This window comes from Neofelis nebulosa, chromosome 9, assembly GCF_028018385.1.
Source record: "Neofelis nebulosa isolate mNeoNeb1 chromosome 9, mNeoNeb1.pri, whole genome shotgun sequence".
Lineage (NCBI taxonomy): Eukaryota > Metazoa > Chordata > Mammalia > Carnivora > Felidae > Neofelis > Neofelis nebulosa.
The window spans coordinates 112,411,190-112,431,429 of record NC_080790.1 but is presented as its reverse complement, the minus strand read 5'-3'; the positions used below and the strand labels follow the sequence as shown (position 1 = coordinate 112,431,429).

The following is a 20,240-nucleotide window of genomic DNA, read 5'->3' as shown; positions in this document are numbered from 1 at the left end:
TCTTTAATTGGTGATGGGGAAGTAGAAGTCTGGTTAACGATGAGAGAAACCAGATAGTTCGTTTATGTAACTTTTGATCTTTTATTTTGCTGAAGGAGGCCCGGCTCCTGTCTCGAGCTCTTTGAGTGCCTTTGAGCAAATCCTGTGCCCCCCTCCCCCCCCGCCCCAGGCCTCCAGTCCCCTCGAACCCGAACTGGCAATTACATGGTTATTATATGACTTCCAAGTTCCCACTGGCCTCAGAACCCGCGATTCAAATGGGGGTGGCCTAGTGTCTTCGGAAGTCCCCTGAGAGGTTCTACAGGGAAGGAGGCGCTTCCGAGGGCGGAAGCAGGAAAAGCAGACAGACAGACAGACACAGGAAGGGCTGTGGAAGAGATGAGGCCTACTGCCTGCTGGGGGCACCTCGCCAGCCTCCTGCTTTTCAGTCCTCAGGTGCCTGGGGATCGCGACCCGGGTCGTGTCCAACTTTAACTCGGCCCATGACACGGACAGGAACCTGAGCGTGGACAAATACGTGGACTCCTTCGGGCGGACCCTGGAGGACCTGACAGAAGACAGCATGTGGTGGGTCCTAGTCCCCTGGGTCCCCAACCCAGCCCAGCCCGAGGGCTCCCTGACCCTGTCTGCAGGAAGGAGAGGCACCTTCAGGGGTGACCCAGAGGCCAAAGGGGGGACTCAAGATCTGAGCGCCTTGAACCCTGGTTCCCCATCCAAGGGACTCTGAGCCTTCCCCTAGATTCCTGTGACCTGGGGATGAGGACTGAGATTCCCTCTGCGTCCTGGCCCCCGTGTCACGCCCCTGCCTCTGTCAGCTGCCTGCGTGCCATGTGTGTTTCTCAGGTGGGAGGCAACCTCCCTCCTCAGCTGCGACAAGACTCTTCCCCGAGAGCTTTGAACAATTCATTTTAATTTAATGTTTTTAATAGGAAATACACGCATGTGCGTTCACGTTCAAACTGTACAAAATGGGCCACCCGCCAGGTTCCAGCCTCCCGTCCTCCTCACGGAGCCAACATGGCGACTCGCTTCCCGCGTCTCTTCAGAGGGAGGCTCTACAGACACAAGAACATACACGCTCAGTCTTCTCACTGCCCCGCTTTTTACCCACTTAGTATCGGCACCAGAGTGTAATACTGTTCATCTTGCTCATGCATTTCGCAGTTTAAAAGTAAAATTGGGCGGTGGTGGAAGGGTGGGGGGCCCTGGGTGGCTCAGTACGTCAAGCCTCCGACCCTTGATTTTGGCTCAGGTCATGATCTCACACTTCGGGAGACTGAGCCCCGAGTCAGGTCCCACCCTGATGGCGTGGAACTGTGTCTGCAGTAGGCATGGAGCCTACTTGGGATTCTCGCTCTCCGCCCCTCCCCCACATGCACACTCTCTAGGTCTCTGCCCTCATTCTTTCTCTCTGCCTCCCTTCTCCCCTTTCCTTCTCCTGTTGGCTCCCCTCATCCCCTCTCCCTGCAGGAGAACCACCACCACCACCAACAACAACAAGTTTTTCTTCACACAGAATGGACATTTTGGTGCCGGGGCCCCTGTCAATCCACAGGTTATCAGTCTGCCCCCAAATGCCTATCCAGATATTCTCCCAAAGATCACTACCTCCTTAAGAGGAATGCTGAGGTCAGCTCTAAAGATGCCAAGACAGGCAACCCGGGGTTTCTCCCTCCTGCTTCCTTACTGCGTGACCTTGGGCAAATGATGTCACTTTGCTTTGCTGGTCTCATAGTCCCATCTTTGACACGGGAAACTTAAAGTCTGAACTCCTTACCAAGACCTACAGAGCTCTGCGTAATCTGAACCCTACCTACCCCTCATGCTGGCTGTAGCCTAGAGATACATACCTTCTTGGGGTTTTTTTGTTTTGGGGTTTTTTGGGAGGGGGGTGGTTGGTTGGTTTTTGGGGGTTTTTTTGTGGTTTTTTTTTTTAGAGAGAGTGTGAGTGGGGGAGAAGGGCAGAGGGAGAGAGAGAATCTTAAGCAGGCTGCACGCTCAGCACAGAGCCCAATGCGGGGCTCGATCCCATGACCCTGGGACCATGACACCAAAATCAAGAGTCAGACGCTGAGCCAGCTGAGCCACCCAGGTACCCCAGTACTTACTTTCTGTTCCTTGAATACACAATGCCTTTTCTGGTCTCAGAGTCTTTGCACATGCTGTTCCTTCTCCCTGGAACACTGTTCCCTTCACTCTTCGGACGGCTAAGCCTTTCTTATTTAAGCCTCACCTTAGACGTCATTTTCCTAGAGCAGGTCTCCAGCAGTTACTCTCTACTCAGGTCTCTCTCTTTCTTCACAGTATTTATTGTTACTTGTATTTGTTTTATTTATAGCTGCTTCCTTATTTTTGGTGCCTCCCCCTCCTTCTCCTTTGTTAGAATGTAAGCTGCATGAGGGCAAGATCTTCTGTGTTGTCTGTGATTGTATTTCTGATACCTTGAACAACAGTTTCATATATATATGTCATATATATATATATATATATGTATACGCACACACATATATATACATCTATGTACATACATACATATACTTACAAGTGGAATATATATATACATGCATATATACACACATACATACATTTATACATACAGATCGTATATAGAACTGTTCATCAACATGGCGCACTGAATGTTTCGTAAGATTCAGCCACAGTACTGCGGAGTTTGGGCCCAGGGCCTGGCTCACAGTAGAAACTTGCCATCCTATGGGCCTCTGTCTCACTGAAGGCCACCCTGCCCCATCCTCTCTCTGTGGCAGGAATTTCCATGTCTGGAATGAGAGTTGGTTCGCCCGTCAGGACCTGGGCCCCTCTTACAATGGCTGGCAGGTTCTGGACGCCACCCCCCAGGAGGAGAGCGAAGGTAGGGGCTCAGCCGGGTGGGTCCCAGACCCCCGCTTTGCCTCATCCATTCCGCTCACGCTCATCCCTCCTGCCCAGGCGTGTTCCGGTGCGGCCCAGCCTCGGTCACCGCCATCCGCGAGGGGGACGTGCACCTGGCCCACGACGGCCCCTTTGTGTTTGCGGAGGTCAATGCGGACTACGTCACCTGGCTGTGGCACGAGGATGAGAGCCGGGAGCGGGTATACTCGGACACAAAGAAGATCGGCAGGTGCATTAGCACCAAGGCCGTGGGCAGCGACTCCCGTGTGGACATCACGAGCTTCTACAAGTATCCGGAAGGTAAGGACAGTATGGCAGCCTCGAGAGCTTTATTCGGCGCCGTGTCTGTGCTTTGAGCCGAGTGCCTTTAGCTTCTATTAATAGCTTCCTCCGTGTACAAGTAGAAGGCTTCCCACATCTAATAATAAAAGCTGCATTTCATTGACCACTTACTCTGCCAGGCACTGTGTTAGGTATATTCCCCCATGATCATAAATACTAATAATGATGATGATAGTAGCAGGTATTATTTATTGAACACGTGGGCCACGCAGCACCAGGCATAGTTTAAAATAATAATAGCAATGATAGCAGCTTCAGTTTAGCATCTGCCAAGAATTCTAGTGAATTCTAGAAATTCACAGATTGCTGGCTACTGGTTTCTTGAAGAGCCTGTGCTCGTCGGGGTACAAGAACACAACAGGCGTATTTTCTTAATAGCCAACTCCAGCTATACACGCTTCCAGTCACTCTTTCCCGTGGGATAACAGGTCTCTTACCAATGCCATGATCCGATCCAAATATGGCCCGCCAATTCTGCTTATTAAAACAATGTGATTTGAATAACGAGCGGGTCTGTCTCTCTCCGCTCCCCTGAGTGCAAGCCAGTTTCCCCCGGGGAGGCTGCTCTGCAGGAAGGGGGGCACTGGGCTCTCTGGACGCCTGCACCCCTCCCTTGTCTACTCCCCAGCATAGCGGTCTGCAGCTCCAGTCCACACTGGGATCACCGAGGGCGCTGTGGTTCGTTGTGTAGATGAAACAGCTCCTTGTTTGAGCAGGATTCCGGAGCTCGGCAATCTGGGCTGTGCTCGGCTGGATGGTGCACCTGCTCCGTGTGGAGTCGGCTGGGATCTTGCTGTGTCTGGGGCCTTGGATGGGTCCGCTGGGCAGCCTGGTCTTGCCTCCCCCCCCCCCCCCCCCCCCGTGGCCTCTCCTGGCCCAATAGGCCAACCCTGGCTCGTTCAGGAAGGGGCGGGATTCCCAGAGGGGGAGAATGAAGGCTGCGAGGTCTCTAGAGGCCTCGCTCAGAATTTGCATCGTGCCACTTCTGCCGTATTCTGTTGGTCAAAGCCGTTCTCCAGGCCGCCCCAGCTCCAGGCGGAGGGGCGCAGACTCCACCTTTTGGTGGTAGGAGTTACAATGAAAGTATCATGGCCATTTTTGGTCTATCGCTGCAGCCCAGACTGCGTGTGCCCTGCCCAAAGGAATCACAGCGCCCAGAGGGTGTGGCCCAGGCACCAGGACTTTTTAAAGCTCCTGAGGTGATCCCGCCGCACAGCTAATGTTGAGAACACAGTGTGGGTCTTCTAGAGTGTTAGGCCGAGGGGGAGGAGGAGGAGGGGAGGAGGAGGAGGAGAGAGGAGAGCAGATGTCTTTGACTGTACTGGGCAGGCAAGGATTCCCTGCCCCTGGGTGAGTGTGCCCTGCCCCCAGTTCACTCTCTCTGCTTGAGGGCAGGTGGTGGCTCCAAGACAACCTGGGCCATCGGGACCCGCTTCCGGGCTCTACCCTCCCCCACCAGGCACTGCCGATCTCCGGAGACATTTGGCCCCCACTTTAAGCAGATGCCCCCCGACCACACTGGTAGTCACACGGCTTCCCTCTGCTGCACGGCGGCTTTTGACCGCAGGTTCTGCAGGGCCTTTACTCAAAGGCGGGTGAGAGAGAGGCCTTGGCACGCCGTCCTCCCCCTGCCAAGGCCTGTCAGTTCTCCGCTGCTTGTTCGGTCAGCAACGCAGGATCCGCACACCTCTCCCGTGGGGACGCAGTGCCGGCTTCCCCTTCCTGTAGTCAACCCCGATCTTTCCCAGCCAGCACCCCCAAACCCTCACACCGATTCTTGTAAACACCCCTGCGTCCTCATGCACACCAATGTTCTGTCGGTCCCTTCCCTAGGAGCGGGGCACTTCCTTCGCTCTTGATGACCTCCCCCCTCGCAGGCCCCTTCCTGCTGTCTCAGGGTGCTGTGGACGGGGTGGGAGGTGGCGAGGCCTCCTCTGAACTGGCGCCTCTCTCGTTAAGCTCTGCGTGTTGATGTCTGGTTCCGTCCGCTGGGAGCATCAGGAGCTTAGGGCACGGAGTCTTGGAAGTCTTTTGTCCTAACCTCTCGCCATGGCCACGGGACACATCGCCATCATGTAACAGGGGACAGCGGTCACCATCACTGAGCGCCTGCCAGGGCCCGGCCGTCTTCACATGTTATTTAGTTATTGTATTTAACAAGTGCTTGTAAAGTGCTCGCGTGAGCTTGTGGGGTAGACGCTGGCACAGCGTCCAGTCTAAACACGGGTGGAGTAAAGGAAGTGGATTCAGCCAAGGGGCGTGGCTAGCAAACGGGGAGTCTGGCTCCAGAGCCCACGCTCTTGCGGTACATCTTCTGGCCACTGTCTTACCCCATCTACTACTGATCGACCGCCTATGGTGGGTCAAGTGGCTTCACGTCTAGGCTGGTAATAATAATAATCACACCAAGAGCGTCTGAAACGTGTGACGCATGGTGGTAACCGGTGCCCATGCACTATCTTATTTAATATTCATAAAAATGCCATTTTACAGATACTCAAACTGAGGCACAGCTTGGTGAAGTCACCTCCCCAAGTGGCCCAAGCCTCAAAAGAGCGGGGATTCTAACGAGATGTCTAATCTCAGGACCTCTGACTCTCTCTCCCCGCCCCCCGGGGCTAGACCACCCCTCTCTTCCATGAGTGCCCACAATATTCTGTATACCCGCTAGGCTCTTTCCTATGTGCTGGAAAGAGAGTGGCTCCTGACAGCCGGGCATAATTCAGAGGCAGGAAACAAAGAGAAGAGCCCAGAGAACTCGCTACGCGGTGAGCTGATAGTGTGAGGACAGCACAGGGTGGTCAGCACTGTGGTGGGGAGGCCAGAAGGCTGAAGGAGCACAGAGGAGGGAGTCCTGACTCAGCCAGAGGAGAAGTGTCCGGAAAGGCATCCCAGGGGAAGAGAGGCTGAAGGCAACAAGACTTAACCGGGAGACGAAGGGCTGGGAAAGCATGCTGCCTCCTGATTCCAGACTTCCCGTAGGTAGCGCTGTTCATCCAAGCCATGGGCTTGGGCAGCCCATTCTGGAGGTGGGACACCAGGGACTCGGGCCCGTCTGCTCGCTCTGTCTACTGAAGCAGGACACACACAATAGGGCACAAAGATTCAGAGCTCCTGGATGTGGTGTGCTTTGCTCGTACCCCCGAGTCAGCCCAGATGCTGAGCCACGAGAGAGCAAGCCCCTCAAACCAAGGAAACCATGCGTGCAAATAACACACTGACTGTCCTCGCATATTAGGCGACTTTAGATAAAATGGCCAAATTCCTCCAGGAATCGCCAAAACCGCCTCAAGAAGAAATAGAAGTTCTGAATGGGTGTGTAACAAGCAAAGCGACTGAATTAGTAACCCAGAACCTCCTACAAAGAAAAGACCAGGTCCAGATGATGTCACCGGTGAATTTTACCAGACACTGAAAGCATTAATATCAATTCTTCAAATGTTTTTCGAAAAAAAAATAGAAGAGGAGTGAACACTTCCCAATTCATTCATCCTGATAGCAAAACCAGATGATGACATCACAAGAAAACTAGAGATAATACTCCTTAAGAATGTAGAAGCAAAACTCATCAACAAAAATGCTAATAAACTGAATCCAGCAACATTATAAAAAGGATTACATGTCACAACCAAGTAGGATTTATCCCAGAAATACAGGGTGGTTTTCACCTTGAAAATTAATTAATAAAATACACCATATCAATAGAAAGAAGAAAAAGGATGAAGGCTACATGATCATCTCAATATAATCAGAAAAGGTATTTGACAAAATCCAGCACCCCTTTGTGATGAAACCACTTGACAAATTAAGAACAGAAGTGAATTTCTGAGCCTGATAAAAAGCCATCTATAAAAAAAACCATAGCTCACACCGTATTTGTGGATTCCATTTCCTGTGGAAAAATAGTAGGGAGGTTCTTTATAACATTAAATTTATGATGTAAAATAGAGTCATCGTATGACCCAGCAATTCCACTTCTGGATAGATACCCAAAAGAAGGGAAAGCAGGAACTCAAAGAGTTATTTCACTCATGTTCGTAGCAGTGTTATTCACCGTGACCAAAAGGTACAAGCAACCCCAATGTCTGTTGACAGCTGAATGCATAAACAAAGCAATATTATTGAGCCTTTAAAAGGAAGGTATTTCTGACACGTGCTACCACATGGGTGAACTTCAAAGACATGACGCTCAGTGAAATGAGCCCGTCCCAAACGTACCGACAAATACTGTGACTCTGCTTCTATAAGGCACCTAGAGTAGTCGAATTCATAAAGACAGAGAATAGAATAGTGGTTGCCAGGGGCTGGGCAGAGGAGGGAATGAGGAGTTTCATTATTTAAGAGATACAGGGTTTCTGTTTTGCAAGATGAAAAGAGTTATGCAGATGGATGGTCGCGATGATTGCACAACGAGAGGAATGTACTTAATGCCACGGAAATGTCCACTTATTAAGATGGTAAATTTTATGTTATATATAATTCACCACAGTTTTTTTTTAATTTTTTTTTAACATTTATTTATTTTTGAGACAAAGAGAGACAGAGCATGAACGGGGGAGGGGCAGAGAGAGAGGGAGACGCAGAATCGGAAGCAGGCTCCAGGCTCTGAGCCATCAGCCCAGAGCCTGACGCAGGGCTCAAACTCACGGACCGCGAGATCGTGACCTGAGCTGAAGTCGGACGCTTAACCGACTGAGCCACCCAGGCGCCCCTAATTCACCACAGTTTTAAAAAATAAAAAGAAGGAAGGGAGGGAGGGAGGGCGGAAGGGAGCGAGGGAGGAAGGGAGGGAGGAAAGAAGGGAAGGAGGAAGGAAGGAAAGGAGGGAGGGGAAAGAAAAAGAAACAGACGAATTTCCAGATTGGAAAGGAAGAAGTAAAACTACCTCTGTTTGCACGTGGCATGATCTTGTATATATAAAATCCTAAGATATCCAGTAAAAAGCTCTAAGAACCAAAAACTAAGTTCAGCAGGATTGTGGAATACCATATCAATTTACAAAAATTAATCGTATTTCTGGACACTAGCCATGTATAATCTGAAAGTGAAAGTAAGAAAACAGATCCATTTACAATAGCATCAAAAAGACTAAAATACTTAGGAGTAAATTTAACAAAAGAAGAGCAAAGTTTAGACGCTGAAAACTACAAAACACTGTTGAAAGACATCAAAGACCTAAATACATGGAAAGACCTCTCATTTTTATGGCATGAAAAATGGCAATGACCCCAAACTGATCTACAGACTCCGTGTAATCCCGATCAAAGTTCCAGGTGAGTTTTGTTGGGTTTTTTTTTTTTCCAAATCTGACAAGCTGATCCTAAAATTCATTTGCGAATGCAAAGGGCCCAAAATATCCAAAACAATTGAAAAAGAAAAACAAAGTTGGAAGGCTCACACTTCCCAAATTCAAAACTTACTGTAAATATATGATCACTCAGACAGTAAGGTTCTGGCATAAAAATGAACACATGAATCAATGGAGCAGAACTGAGAGTCCAGAAATAAACCTTAAAAATTATGCTCAATTGATTTGGACAAGGGTGCCGTGACAATTCAGGGGGGAAAGAGTAAGAGCAATCTGCAACAAATGATGCTGGGACCACTGATTATCCACATGCAAATACAAGTCAAGTTGGCCTCCGGCATCACACCATACTTGAAAATGAACTCAAATGGATCGCAGACCTACATGTAAGAGCTAAAAGTATAAACTTTTTTTTTAATGTTCATTTATTTTTGAGAGAGAGACAGACAGACAGACAGACCTTGAGCAGGGAATGGGCAGACAGCGAGGGAGACACAGAATCAGAAGCAGGCTCCAGGCTCCGAGCCATCAGCACAGAGCCCGATGCAGGGCTGAAACCCACAAACCGTGAGATCATGACCTGAGCCGAAGTCGGATGCTTAACCGACTGAGCCACTCAGGCGTCCCTAAAAGTATAAACTTTTAAAGGAAAACATGAGTTAATCTTCATGATCTTGGGGTAAACGAAGCCTTTTTAGTTAAGACATCAAGAGCACAAGTGACAACAGAAACAAATGATAAATGGGACTTCATCAAAATTAAAAACATGTGCTACAAATAACTTTTCCAAAAAATGGAAAGATAGCCCAGAGAAGAGGAGAAAACATTTGCAAATCATGTACCCAATAAGGGTACCTATATCTGGAATATATAAAGAACTCTTACAACTCAGTAATAAAAGAACAAATAATCCAATTTTTTGAAAATGGGCAAAGGATTTGAATAGATGTTTCTCCAAGGATGATATACAAATGGCCAATAAGCACATGAAAAGATGCTTGACGTCATTAGTCACTAGGGAAATGCAAACCAAAACCACAACGTACCATTTCATACCCACTAGGACCGCAATTATCAAAAATAGACAATGAGTGTTGGTGAGCTTATGGAAAAGTGAGCCACTCGTACATTGTTGGTGGGGATGTACAATGGTGCAACCACCTTGGAAAACGGTTTGACAGTTCCTCAAAATGTTAAATGCAGAGTTGCCATTCCCAGCAGATGTGCTTCTAGGTACATACCCAAGAGACATGAAAACAAACATCCACACAAAAAACCTGGACGTGAACATTCATAGCAACATTATTCAAAATAGCTAAAGAGTGGAAACAACCCAAATATCCATCAATGGATAAACAAAATGTGGTATATCCATACAATGGAATATTATTCAGCAATGAAAAGGAACCAAATACTGATACACGCAATGACACGGACGAACTTGGAAAACATTACGTTATGTTTAAAAAGCCAGTCACAGGGGCACCTGGGTGGCCCAGTCGGCTAAGTGTCTGACTTCGGCTCACGTCCTGACCCCACAGTTTGTGGGTTTGAGCCCCGTGTCGCGCTCTGTGCTGACAGCTCAGAGACTGGAACCTCCTTCAGATTCTGTGTCTCCTTCTCTCTCTGCCCCTCCCCCACTCACACTCTGTCTCTCTCTCAAAAAAAAAAATAAACATTAAAAAAATTTTTTTTGGAAGCCAGTCCCAAAAGAGCACACATTGTATGGCTCCCTTTATATGAACTGTCCAGAATAGGTAAGTTAGAAATCAGACTAGCAGTTGCCTGGGACGGGCCTCAATGGGGGCAGAGTTGGGAGCCCCCACTAATGGTTATGGAGTTTCTTTTTGAGGTGATGAAATGTCCTAAAATTAGATTGTGGGGATAAGTGGAGGACTCTGTGAACATACTAAAAGCATTGAATTGTATTCTTTAAATGGGTGAATTTTGAAGTTGACGGAATTATCTCTGAGGAAGGCTGTTCTCGAGTGGCAGAGAAGGCCTCCCTGAGAAAGTGACATTAGAATCTTTGGCAGGGAAATGAAACATTTTATAGTAAAAAATATATTGCGACTATATTACAGGGTAGAGTGCAACATTCACACACATTTCAATATTGAAACATGAGATGTTAAAGAACCTTTGGATCCACATGGGTCCCTTCAAGCGGAGGTCACATAGGATCAAGGCACTTGGAAGAAGTTGCTTGGGAGGAAGCATGGTGGGAGACCACACACCACAGGTTTCTTTCAAGTGGGGAAGTAGAGCCATCAAAGCCGGATTTGGGGGTGCTCAGGGCAGCAAAAGGACTGGAGTCAGGGTGGAGCCTACCTTCCCAGGAAGGGAGGGAACATTCTGGAACACAGCGCTTTGTGCCTTGCCTGTGAGCCTCTTGTCTCCACTTTACAGGTGGGAACACTGAGGCTAGGAAGGGCTAAGTAATAATAATTGCAATGCAAGTCCACAGCATCTGCTGGCAAACTGGCCCCATGGTGAGGCAATCTCGAGTTTAATTATTTTGAGAGAGAGAGGGAGAGAGAACAAGTGGGGGAGGGGCAGAGAGACGGGGAGACAGAGGATCCAAAGTGGGCTCTCTGCTGTCAGCACAGAGCACATCGTGGACCTCGGACTCATGAACTGCGAGATCATGACCTGAGCTGAAGTCTGCCGCTCAAACGACTGAGCCATCCAGGCGCCCCTGGTGAGGCAATGTATATGGGGGTCTGAGGAGAAAGGACAGCAGATTCTAGAGATCCATGAGGGTGCTCCTCAGGACTGGGTGACTGATTCACTGTGGGAGGGGAAGGTCTGGGAAGAGCCAAGGGTGCGGCCAGTTTCTGGCTTGTCCACTGGGGGAATGCCACTGGGCAGAAAGAAGATGGCAGGTTTGGTTGGGTTTGGGGCACCTGTGGGACATCATGCAGTGGAGACGGGAGGGCTCCAGTTGGACGTATTGGTCTGGAGGTCAAAAGACAAGTCTGTGCTAGCAACAGGGCAGGTGGGAGATCAGGGGTCCTGACCTTGCCCGTCGCCTTGTAGACAGCACCGAGAGTGCATCAGGCCAGTGGGGATTATAGGTGGGACCGTGAAGAACCCCAAAGTACATCCCCACTGGGGAGGGGGGGTGGGGGCAGCCATTACCCACCTGTAGACTGTTATATCATATTATATTATATATATATATATATATATATACACACACACATATGTATATATACACACCCATATGTATGTACATATACATACATACATATACATACATACGCATATATATCCTTACCTATAAAATATAAAATAATATAATAATGAATAAAAATAAATAATAACAATAAAATAAAAATAATATAAGTAAATAATAAATAAATGAACAAATATATATGTGTGTGTATATACATATCTATACACACACATATATATACACATATATATATATATACACATATATATGTGTGTGTATATACACATATATATATATCCTTACCTATAAAATATAAAATAATATAATAATGAATAAAAATAAATAATAACAATAAAATAAAAATAATACAAGTAAATAATAAATAAATGAGCAAATAAACATATATATGTGTGTGTATATATATATACACACACATATATACACACATACGCATATGTGTATATATACACACATACATATATGTACATATACATACACATACATACATACGTATATATATCCTTACCTATAAAATATAAAATAATATAATAATGAATAAAAATAAATAATAACAATAAAATAAAAATAATACAAGTAAATAATAAATAAATGAACAAATATATATGTGTGTGTATATATATATATATACACACATATATATACACACACATATATATACACATATATATGTGTGTGTATATACATATATATATCCTTACCTATAAAATATAAAATAATATAATAATGAATAAAAATAAATAACAATAAAATAAAAATAATACAAGGAAATAATAAATGAACAAATATATATATGTGTGTATATATATACACACATATATATATACACACACATATATATATCCTTACCTATAAAATATAAAATAATAATGAATAAAAATAAATAATAATAAAATAAAAATAATATAAGTAAATTATAAATAAATAAATATATATGTGTATATATATTTATGTGTGTGTATATATGTGTGTGTGTATATACACACACATATATATCTCCTTACCTATAGAACAGGGATGATAGCAGAACCAACCTCCTCGGGGAGAACACAGCATCTAGAACTGTAGAACCCGGCACATCATAGCAAGTGTACAAAAGCGTCAGCTATCCGCGTCACGAGTCTTCCGACCCAGTTGTCAGGGAAGCCGCGAACCTGCACTTCTGTGCGAAATTTCCCGATTTGAAGTTGTTGGCGACTGACTTGAAACGTATTCAAATGGTCCCAGAACCGAACACAGGGCACCTGGCTGAGGTGCGCCTCTGGCTCCTGGGCTGTCAGTCTGTAAACGGTGCTTTTGTCTGGAGAGGAAGGGAAATGGGCAGGGACGGCCCTGGGGGCCCCGGGTCGGGGGGAGGAGGAGAGGGGGGCCCGCTTCACCTTGCACGATACCTGCAGGATCCCGGAAGGAGAGGCAGGTGTACCGCAAGGCCGTGAGGAAGCTGTTCAGTGTGGAAGCCTCCGGGAGGAGGAGCCGGGTCCGCAGGGCCGGCGGCCGTGGTCTTTGGCGGGAGGACCTCCTGGAGCCCGCCACCAAGCCCAGCATCACCGGCAAGTTCAAGATGCTGGAGCCGCCCATGCTGGGCCACGACCTGAGACTGGCCCTGTGCTTGGCCAACCTCACCTCCCGGGCCCAGAGGGTCCGAGTCAACCTGAGCGGCGCCACCATTCTCTACACCCGCAGGCCGGTGGCGGAGATCCTGCACGAATCCCATACCGTGCGGCTGGGGCCCGAAGAAGGTAGGGAGGCCGCCGGTGGGAACCCCTTACTGGGGGGACGGGGGCGGGAGTTGGGGGGACGGGGCGGGACTTCCCAGCATCCTGCTCCATTCCCAGGAAAGATGGGCATGCTTCTGGCCATTTGTACAGTGCCTTGCCTCTCGTCCCCACTTGGCGGGTGAGAAAACTGAGCTCAGAGGGGCTAAGTAATGGGACTAATAATAAAAGCCCCTGGCCGTCTGGTGACAAACGTATGAAGAAGAGGGGATCGCAGTTCGTGTGAATAGTGACACCCCGAGTAAATACCTGCTGGGAGCGTTTCACGACATAGGCCCCGTGTTACCTTTCTAACATCCAACTTATTCTGGAGCCCGTCTGGCTACAAGAGTCCTGTGTGAGAGGCGTGGACCAGTAAGAAATGGCTGCCACGTGGTCGCAGGTGCAAGGGTCTGTCCCGAGAATTCTGCACACATGAGCCAGCATCCCTACAACCCTTCTCTGTCCTCACTCCTCCCTTCCCTCCCCTCCTGCTCTTTCCCCTCCCTCTCCCCCTCTCTCACCCCTCCCCCTCTACCCTCTCCCTTCCCCCACCCCTCTCCCTCTCCTCCCTCACATGACATTCGGAACTCTCAGGATTCAATTAAACAAAGAAACTGCTCCCCTGGGCCCGTTTCTGGGGAAGCTTGTGTGTTTTGACAGAGTGAAAACACATAGAGGAGATGTCACGCACCTTTTCACGTTTTTGCTTTTTGTTTTTCACGAAACCCAAGTCACACAATAACACTGCATAAGGAAATATTAACAGACACTTTCTCCTGGGTTGGTTTTTTTTTTTTTTTCATATTAAAAGTAAGTGTATATTAGGGGCGCCTGGGTGGCTCGGTCGGTTGAGCGTCCGACCTCAGCTCAGGTCATGATCTCACGGTCCATGAGTTCGAGCCCCGCGTCGGGCTCTGTGCTGACAGCTCAGAGCCTGGAGCCTGCTTCACATTCTGTGTCTCCCTCTCTCTCTGCCCCTCCCCCGTTCATGCTCTGTCTCTCTCTGTCTCAAAAATAAATAAATATTAAAAAAAAAAGTAGTATATATTCATTAAGGATTTCAAGAGCACAGAGAAAGGTCACCCGTGATCCTGCCACCCACCTACAAATTGTTAACATGTTTTCCTTCCATATTTTTAATTCCTCTTGCCTTTTGCGAAACATCTCTAATTAAACTGTGCATGCTTAATGTTCATTAGTGCTTTCCACATCACATTGTTCTTTCTACATCTTTCCACTCTTTCCACATCACATTGTTCTTTAAATATTTTTATAAGCTCTTCATTCGCATCATTTTAATAGATGCATAATCTTTAAATAAATAGATAGTTCTGTGTATACGTTGCGGGATTCAAGTCACTAATATTTTGTTGCAGAGCCTTAGAATTTGCATTTCTTTTATTTTTATTTTTAATGTTTATTTATTTTTGAGAGAGACAGACAGACAGAGCGTGAGTGGGGGAGGGACAGAGAGAGAGGGAGACACAGAATCCGAAGCAGCCTCCGGACTCCTAGCGGTCAGCACAGAGCCCGACACAGGGCTCAAACTCACAAACTGTGAGATCATGACCTGAGCTGAAGCCAGACGCTTAACCGACTGAGCCACCCAGGCACCCCGAATTTGCATTTCTAACAAGTTCCCAGATGATGCCAGTGCCCCTGGGCCCAGGACCACACTTTGAGAGCCACCCATCTCCCACCACACAAGGAGTGAATGATGTAAAATATATCAAGCATTTGGCATAGTTCTTACAACCTAAGGAACATGTGATTTTTTGCAGGGACTGACAGTGTTATTGATATTATTAGAAGTTGGGGATAATAATACTTGCTCATGGAATCGTTGTATGGACGGAATGAATTAGTTGATGAATGTGCTGGATCCCCAGGGCCCAGCAGCGAAGTTAGTAAAAGTCAGCTTTTCCCATTATTAATTATTGCTGTGATTGTAGTAAGGAGTCTTAGTAATGGCCTACTGGACTAAGGAAACCCATAAAACAATGTAGAATTTTGATAAATGGATCAGCACCTGGGCATTCAGGAAGCATCTACTGTATGCACATGTGCTCTGGGGGAGCATGGAGTGAACCAAGTTCAAATCCTTTAAGGACCCAAATCCACACATTGAAAACTCAGATGACTTCAGGGACAAGAAGGAAACAGAATTACAGGAAGAGCAGTGGGAGGTGGTAGGACCTAGAGCAAGTTGGAAAGAACGCATCGTACCTAAAAGAAAAAACATATGGTGGTCCAAAAAATCCAAATACGACTGGCAATCAGCTGTGGCCTTGCTCGAAAGAAGGAAATGCATAGGCAGGGTGTCTGTGGCTGGTGAGGGTCCCAGGACCATGGGAGCTCAGAAGGCAGAGGGCACGAGATCACTTGAGTGGGGTGTCCGTGAAGGCTTTCCACCCCTGGTGGGGCTGACTAGGATGGGCCTTCATGGCGAGGGAGGATTTGGAGAAGCTTCAAAGAAGTTGGCCTCCTCACTGGATTGGAAGCTTGAGGCAGACCTTTGACCTCTCTCTTCTCTGCACCTGGCACATAGTAGGTGCTCAATAAACGGGAAGTGGATTCCTAATGGGAGGAATACATACTGGACTGGGAGATTTCCATCTGGAATGATTAGGGGAAGTTTAAACACACCTCCGGGAGTTCATGGAGAAATTGTGTGGTGTGAAGGTAGCCCACTGGCCTGAATTTGAATCCCACCTCATCTTGGCTCCTTGACTTACTTGCTGTCTGCTATTGGACAAGAAATTAACCTCTCTGAGCCTTAGGTGTCTTCATCTGTGAACTGGTACTAATAATGCCCATCCCAGCTTGGTGACAAGGGCCAAAGAGGGTATAACTAGGAATTGAGACTTCCGCCTCATTCTGGATCCCGTTGAAAGAAAACGTTGGACCCCTAACTCCCACCTCTGCTTTCCCTTCCAGAGAAAAAGATCCCAATCACAATAGCTTACTCTCAGTATAAGGAAGACCTGACAGAGGACAAGAAGATCCTGTTGGCTGCGATGTGCTTTGTCACCAAAGGAGAGAAGCTCCTGGTGGAGAAGGACATCACTCTGGAGGATGTCATCACCATCAAGGTGAATCCAGTCTGCATCCCCCATTCCTGGAAGTCCCCGTTCACAGCTGAGGGAGGGCATCAGAGGCCGGGGAGTTGTGCCATGAGCTCTGGCAGTGGAGAGGTGGCATGGATGCAGGGGGATGGACATAATGATGGAGTTCACTAACGGGGTGGGAGGATGCCATGATTAATGCCCATGCCAGGATCCAACCGGCGTCCCAGCCGGGCCCCATAGGTTTCCTGGGGGAGTGTGGAGGAGGAGAAGGATGACTTATGGGTGTTACCCCTCCAGGTGCTGGGCCCAGCCATGGTAGGGGTGGCGGTTGTGGTGAAAGTGACGGTGGTCAACCCCCTCCTGGAGACAGTGGAGGATTGTATGCTGATGGTGGAGGGCAGTGGCCTTCTCCAGGGACAGCTCAGCATTGAGTAAGTATCAGCCTGGGAGTGGAAGGTCCACCTTCTATATCGGATGGTGAAGCTACCAACAGAGAGGGGTGCGGGAGATACCCTGGACTCCCAGGAACCAGCTCACAGCCTACATCAGCCTTCATTTACGTGTCCTTTCCTTCCTTCCTTCCTTCTTTCCTTCCTTCCTTCCGTCATTAGCTTAGTTGTGTAACTCATCCACTCACTCATTCCCTCATCCATTCACTTCATCTATCTGCTCAACTCAGTCTTGACTGGTTTCTTCCCCCACTCATTCACACATGTTCTGTTCATTCATGCACTTGTTGACTTACTCTCAACCATCCACGCCTTCGTTCTTGCATCCACACACTCACTCGTTCACATGATCCTTCATCATAATGACCTCTTCTCGGAGCCATGTGTCAACTTTGGGAACACCAAGATGAACAGATGGGGTTCTGCCTGGAGAAGTGTTCTCCTAGACTGGTGGTCCTTCAAATGAAGATACGTGTGATTTGCGCAGAGGAATGGATCTCCAGGGTCCAGAGAATCAGGAGTAGCCCTTAACTGGGGATGAGGTGGAACCAGGGAAAAGCTGCAGTGGAGCTGATATTTGAGCTGGGCCTTGAATGCTGACTTGAGAAGTTTTCAGGTACCAAGAAGCATGGAGGGTTTCCTAGTCATAGGTCTCAATGGCTGGTATTGTCGGGGAGGGTCTCCTGGAAGAAGAGACACTTGATCTGGCCCTTGGTTGTGATCGGAATAGAAAGGACAACCTAGGTGGGAGGAACAGTGCAGACAAAAGCCCAGAGAGAGGAAGTGTAAGGTAAGTTCAGGGCACAGGGAGCAGACAAGCCTGGTTGGGTGGAAAGAGGTGAGAAGTGGTGGAAGGGAAAATTATGCTGGAAGCCTACTGGTGAGGCTTAAATGTCAAGTCTCAAGGTGTGTCCTTGATCCCAAGGGCTCTGGAGAGGGCAGGCCAGGTTCAGAAGGAGAGGGGGCTGATGGTCTGCCTTTCTCCCGTCCCCTTTCCCCAGTGTGCCCAGCCTGGAGCCTCAGGAGAGGGCCTCGGTCCAGTTCAACATCACCCCCTCCAAGAGTGGCCCAAGGCAGCTGCAGGTGGACCTCGTCAGCCCCTATTTCCCAGACATCAAAGGCTTTGTGATCATCCACGTGGCCACAGCCAAGTGACTGGCCACCACCAGGGGCTGAGAGGGGAGGAGATGGCCCCTGGTCCCTCCCTGTCCACCTCTCTGCCTCTCCTGCATGGGAGCCAGGAGGCCTGGGTTCCAGTCCTGCTTCGGTTTCTGCCCCACTTTGCGAACATGGGCAAGTCCCTTCTTCTGTTGGGCCTGTTTCCCCATCTGTGAAACAAGGTGTTAGACTCAGCAATCCTTAAACTTTTGGACAACGATGGGTGATGTTGGGAACCTCTTCCCCTGTCATCCATCACCGTCATTGCCGAGAGGCTGATCAAGCATCACTGTGACCATGGCCCACCCAGCTCTGCCACCCCTGCCCTGCCAGCCCACCATCACCCTGGCCGACTCCTAGGTTCTCCTTGCTTCCATCTCAGGTCCTCAACACTCTGACCAGATCCAGATCCAAGAATGTCCTCCCAGCGTTGAAGAGGAACCCGAAAGTGTTAGAGCTGACACCCACACATCCCTCCACACTCCCATTTTACGTAGAGGGAAGAGCCTTGTCCACAGCCATAGGGGAGCTACAGACAGAATTGGGGTCCGCGTGCATGCCATTTACACCACCAAAGTGTTACCCCCAAAGTCATGTTCTGGAAATCATTAGATTTGAAGCAATGGGAGATGTTCCCTCAGTGAAGACCCACGACCAGCACCTGCGGACAGCAGGAGAGAGGCCATCAAGCCCGGATTGCATTTGAGGATGAAACCCCAAATCTGATCCCATCACGGTCATCAGGGGCCTCCTACCACCAGCCCAGGGGTTATTTACTTTCTGAAAATGGAAACAGTGTTAACTTTGCAAAACACCCCCAGCAGCTTACTACACACAACCGTGTTCTTGGCATCAAAACAGGACAGAGATTTCTGGAACGAGGACTGGAGTAGAGACCACCAGGACCTGAGGACAACTGCACAGGTCAGAGAAATCAGCTCGAAATGTCCCAGACAGTCAAAGGAATTACGATTAGTCACGGAATTTAAGTCATCTGAACAACACCAAAACAGGCAGTGAGACACCTCCTGAATACGGACTTCCGTGGAAACAATTTATGTAGTGAGTCTTTGCTAAAAGGGCGTCAGGCAAACACACAGACAGTGAGGGGTGGGTGATCCTTGTGACCAAGGCTTCAGTGAAGGCATTTCTCTGACGAGTCTACACAGCAGGACAGCTTGGAGAACCCAGATGCGTGGAGGACCCCCTTTCCAAGCCTAGGTTTTGGATGCTCATCCTGTCCATGTAAGAGGGGCAGCTGGAGGTTCAGAAGAGGCAGCCATTTCCTCAGGATTGAGCAGCAGGAAGGGGTACTGGGGGCTCAGTACAACAGAGCACATCTCCCACTCTTAGTAAAAGGGACGCTCCTTTCAGCAGGGAGACCAAGATGGTCTCCCCCCGCCCAGTGGCCCCAGACACCCCATCCTTGAAGCAAGTGCCGACTGCCCATCTTCCTCAGGCTTGGCTGAACCAAGTTTCACGTCCCAGGAGGCTGACCCTCTGAGTTGGGAGTGTAGGGTGCAGGACATTTAGTAAGGAATGACCTGGGGGTCAACACAGTGGAAGGGAGGGGGACGAAGCAGGATAGGCAGAGAGAGGAAGAGAGTGCTGAGGCCGGCCCAGTGCCAGCTGGGGACCACCCCACGGGCAGCTGTGGAGCTAACATGGCCTTTGAGAGTTGTCCTAAGTTGGGCCAAGATGGCTGGGCCTTCCTACGCCTGCATCCGTCGCCGATTGGCCCCCGAAGAGGTGTGACTTTGGGCAAGATAGCTCCCGACAGTGGAGGCCATCCCTGAGGGGGTTGACAGTGACGGTCATCTGCAGGCAGCACCCCCAGCAGTTGGTGCAACAAGCCGTCCACTGAAGGAAGGTCTGGACAATGTGTCGCCACATCCACCTGCATTCTGTCCAACCCAGGGACAGAGCAGTGACATTACAAGGTCCCTCTGCCCAGGGCGATGACTTTCTGGCAGGTGGACACAGGTATTCAATCACAGCACCTTAAAGGGTGCGAAAAGTAAAAGGAGACCTAAGAGGAAACAAGCAAACAAATCTGTAAATACGCTAATTACA

At 48.6% G+C, this 20,240-nt stretch overlaps 1 protein-coding gene across 2 annotated transcripts in view; it reads left to right on the top strand.

Moving 5' to 3' along the window:
- Nucleotides 1-20,186, top strand: part of TGM6 (transglutaminase 6) — a 38,663-nt gene extending 18,477 nt beyond the window's left edge. For both annotated transcript variants that reach the window (XM_058685101.1, XM_058685100.1), the window contains 7 exons: nucleotides 429-567; nucleotides 2,766-2,869; nucleotides 2,947-3,189; nucleotides 13,133-13,474; nucleotides 16,430-16,584; nucleotides 16,858-16,991; nucleotides 18,011-20,186. In XM_058685101.1, coding sequence (XP_058541084.1) covers nucleotides 429-567; nucleotides 2,766-2,869; nucleotides 2,947-3,189; nucleotides 13,133-13,474; nucleotides 16,430-16,584; nucleotides 16,858-16,991; nucleotides 18,011-18,164 — 1,271 coding nt within the window. In that variant the 3' untranslated portion in view covers nucleotides 18,165-20,186. The remainder of the gene's footprint in view (nucleotides 1-428; nucleotides 568-2,765; nucleotides 2,870-2,946; nucleotides 3,190-13,132; nucleotides 13,475-16,429; nucleotides 16,585-16,857; nucleotides 16,992-18,010) is intronic.
- Nucleotides 20,187-20,240: the final 54 nt, after the last annotated feature.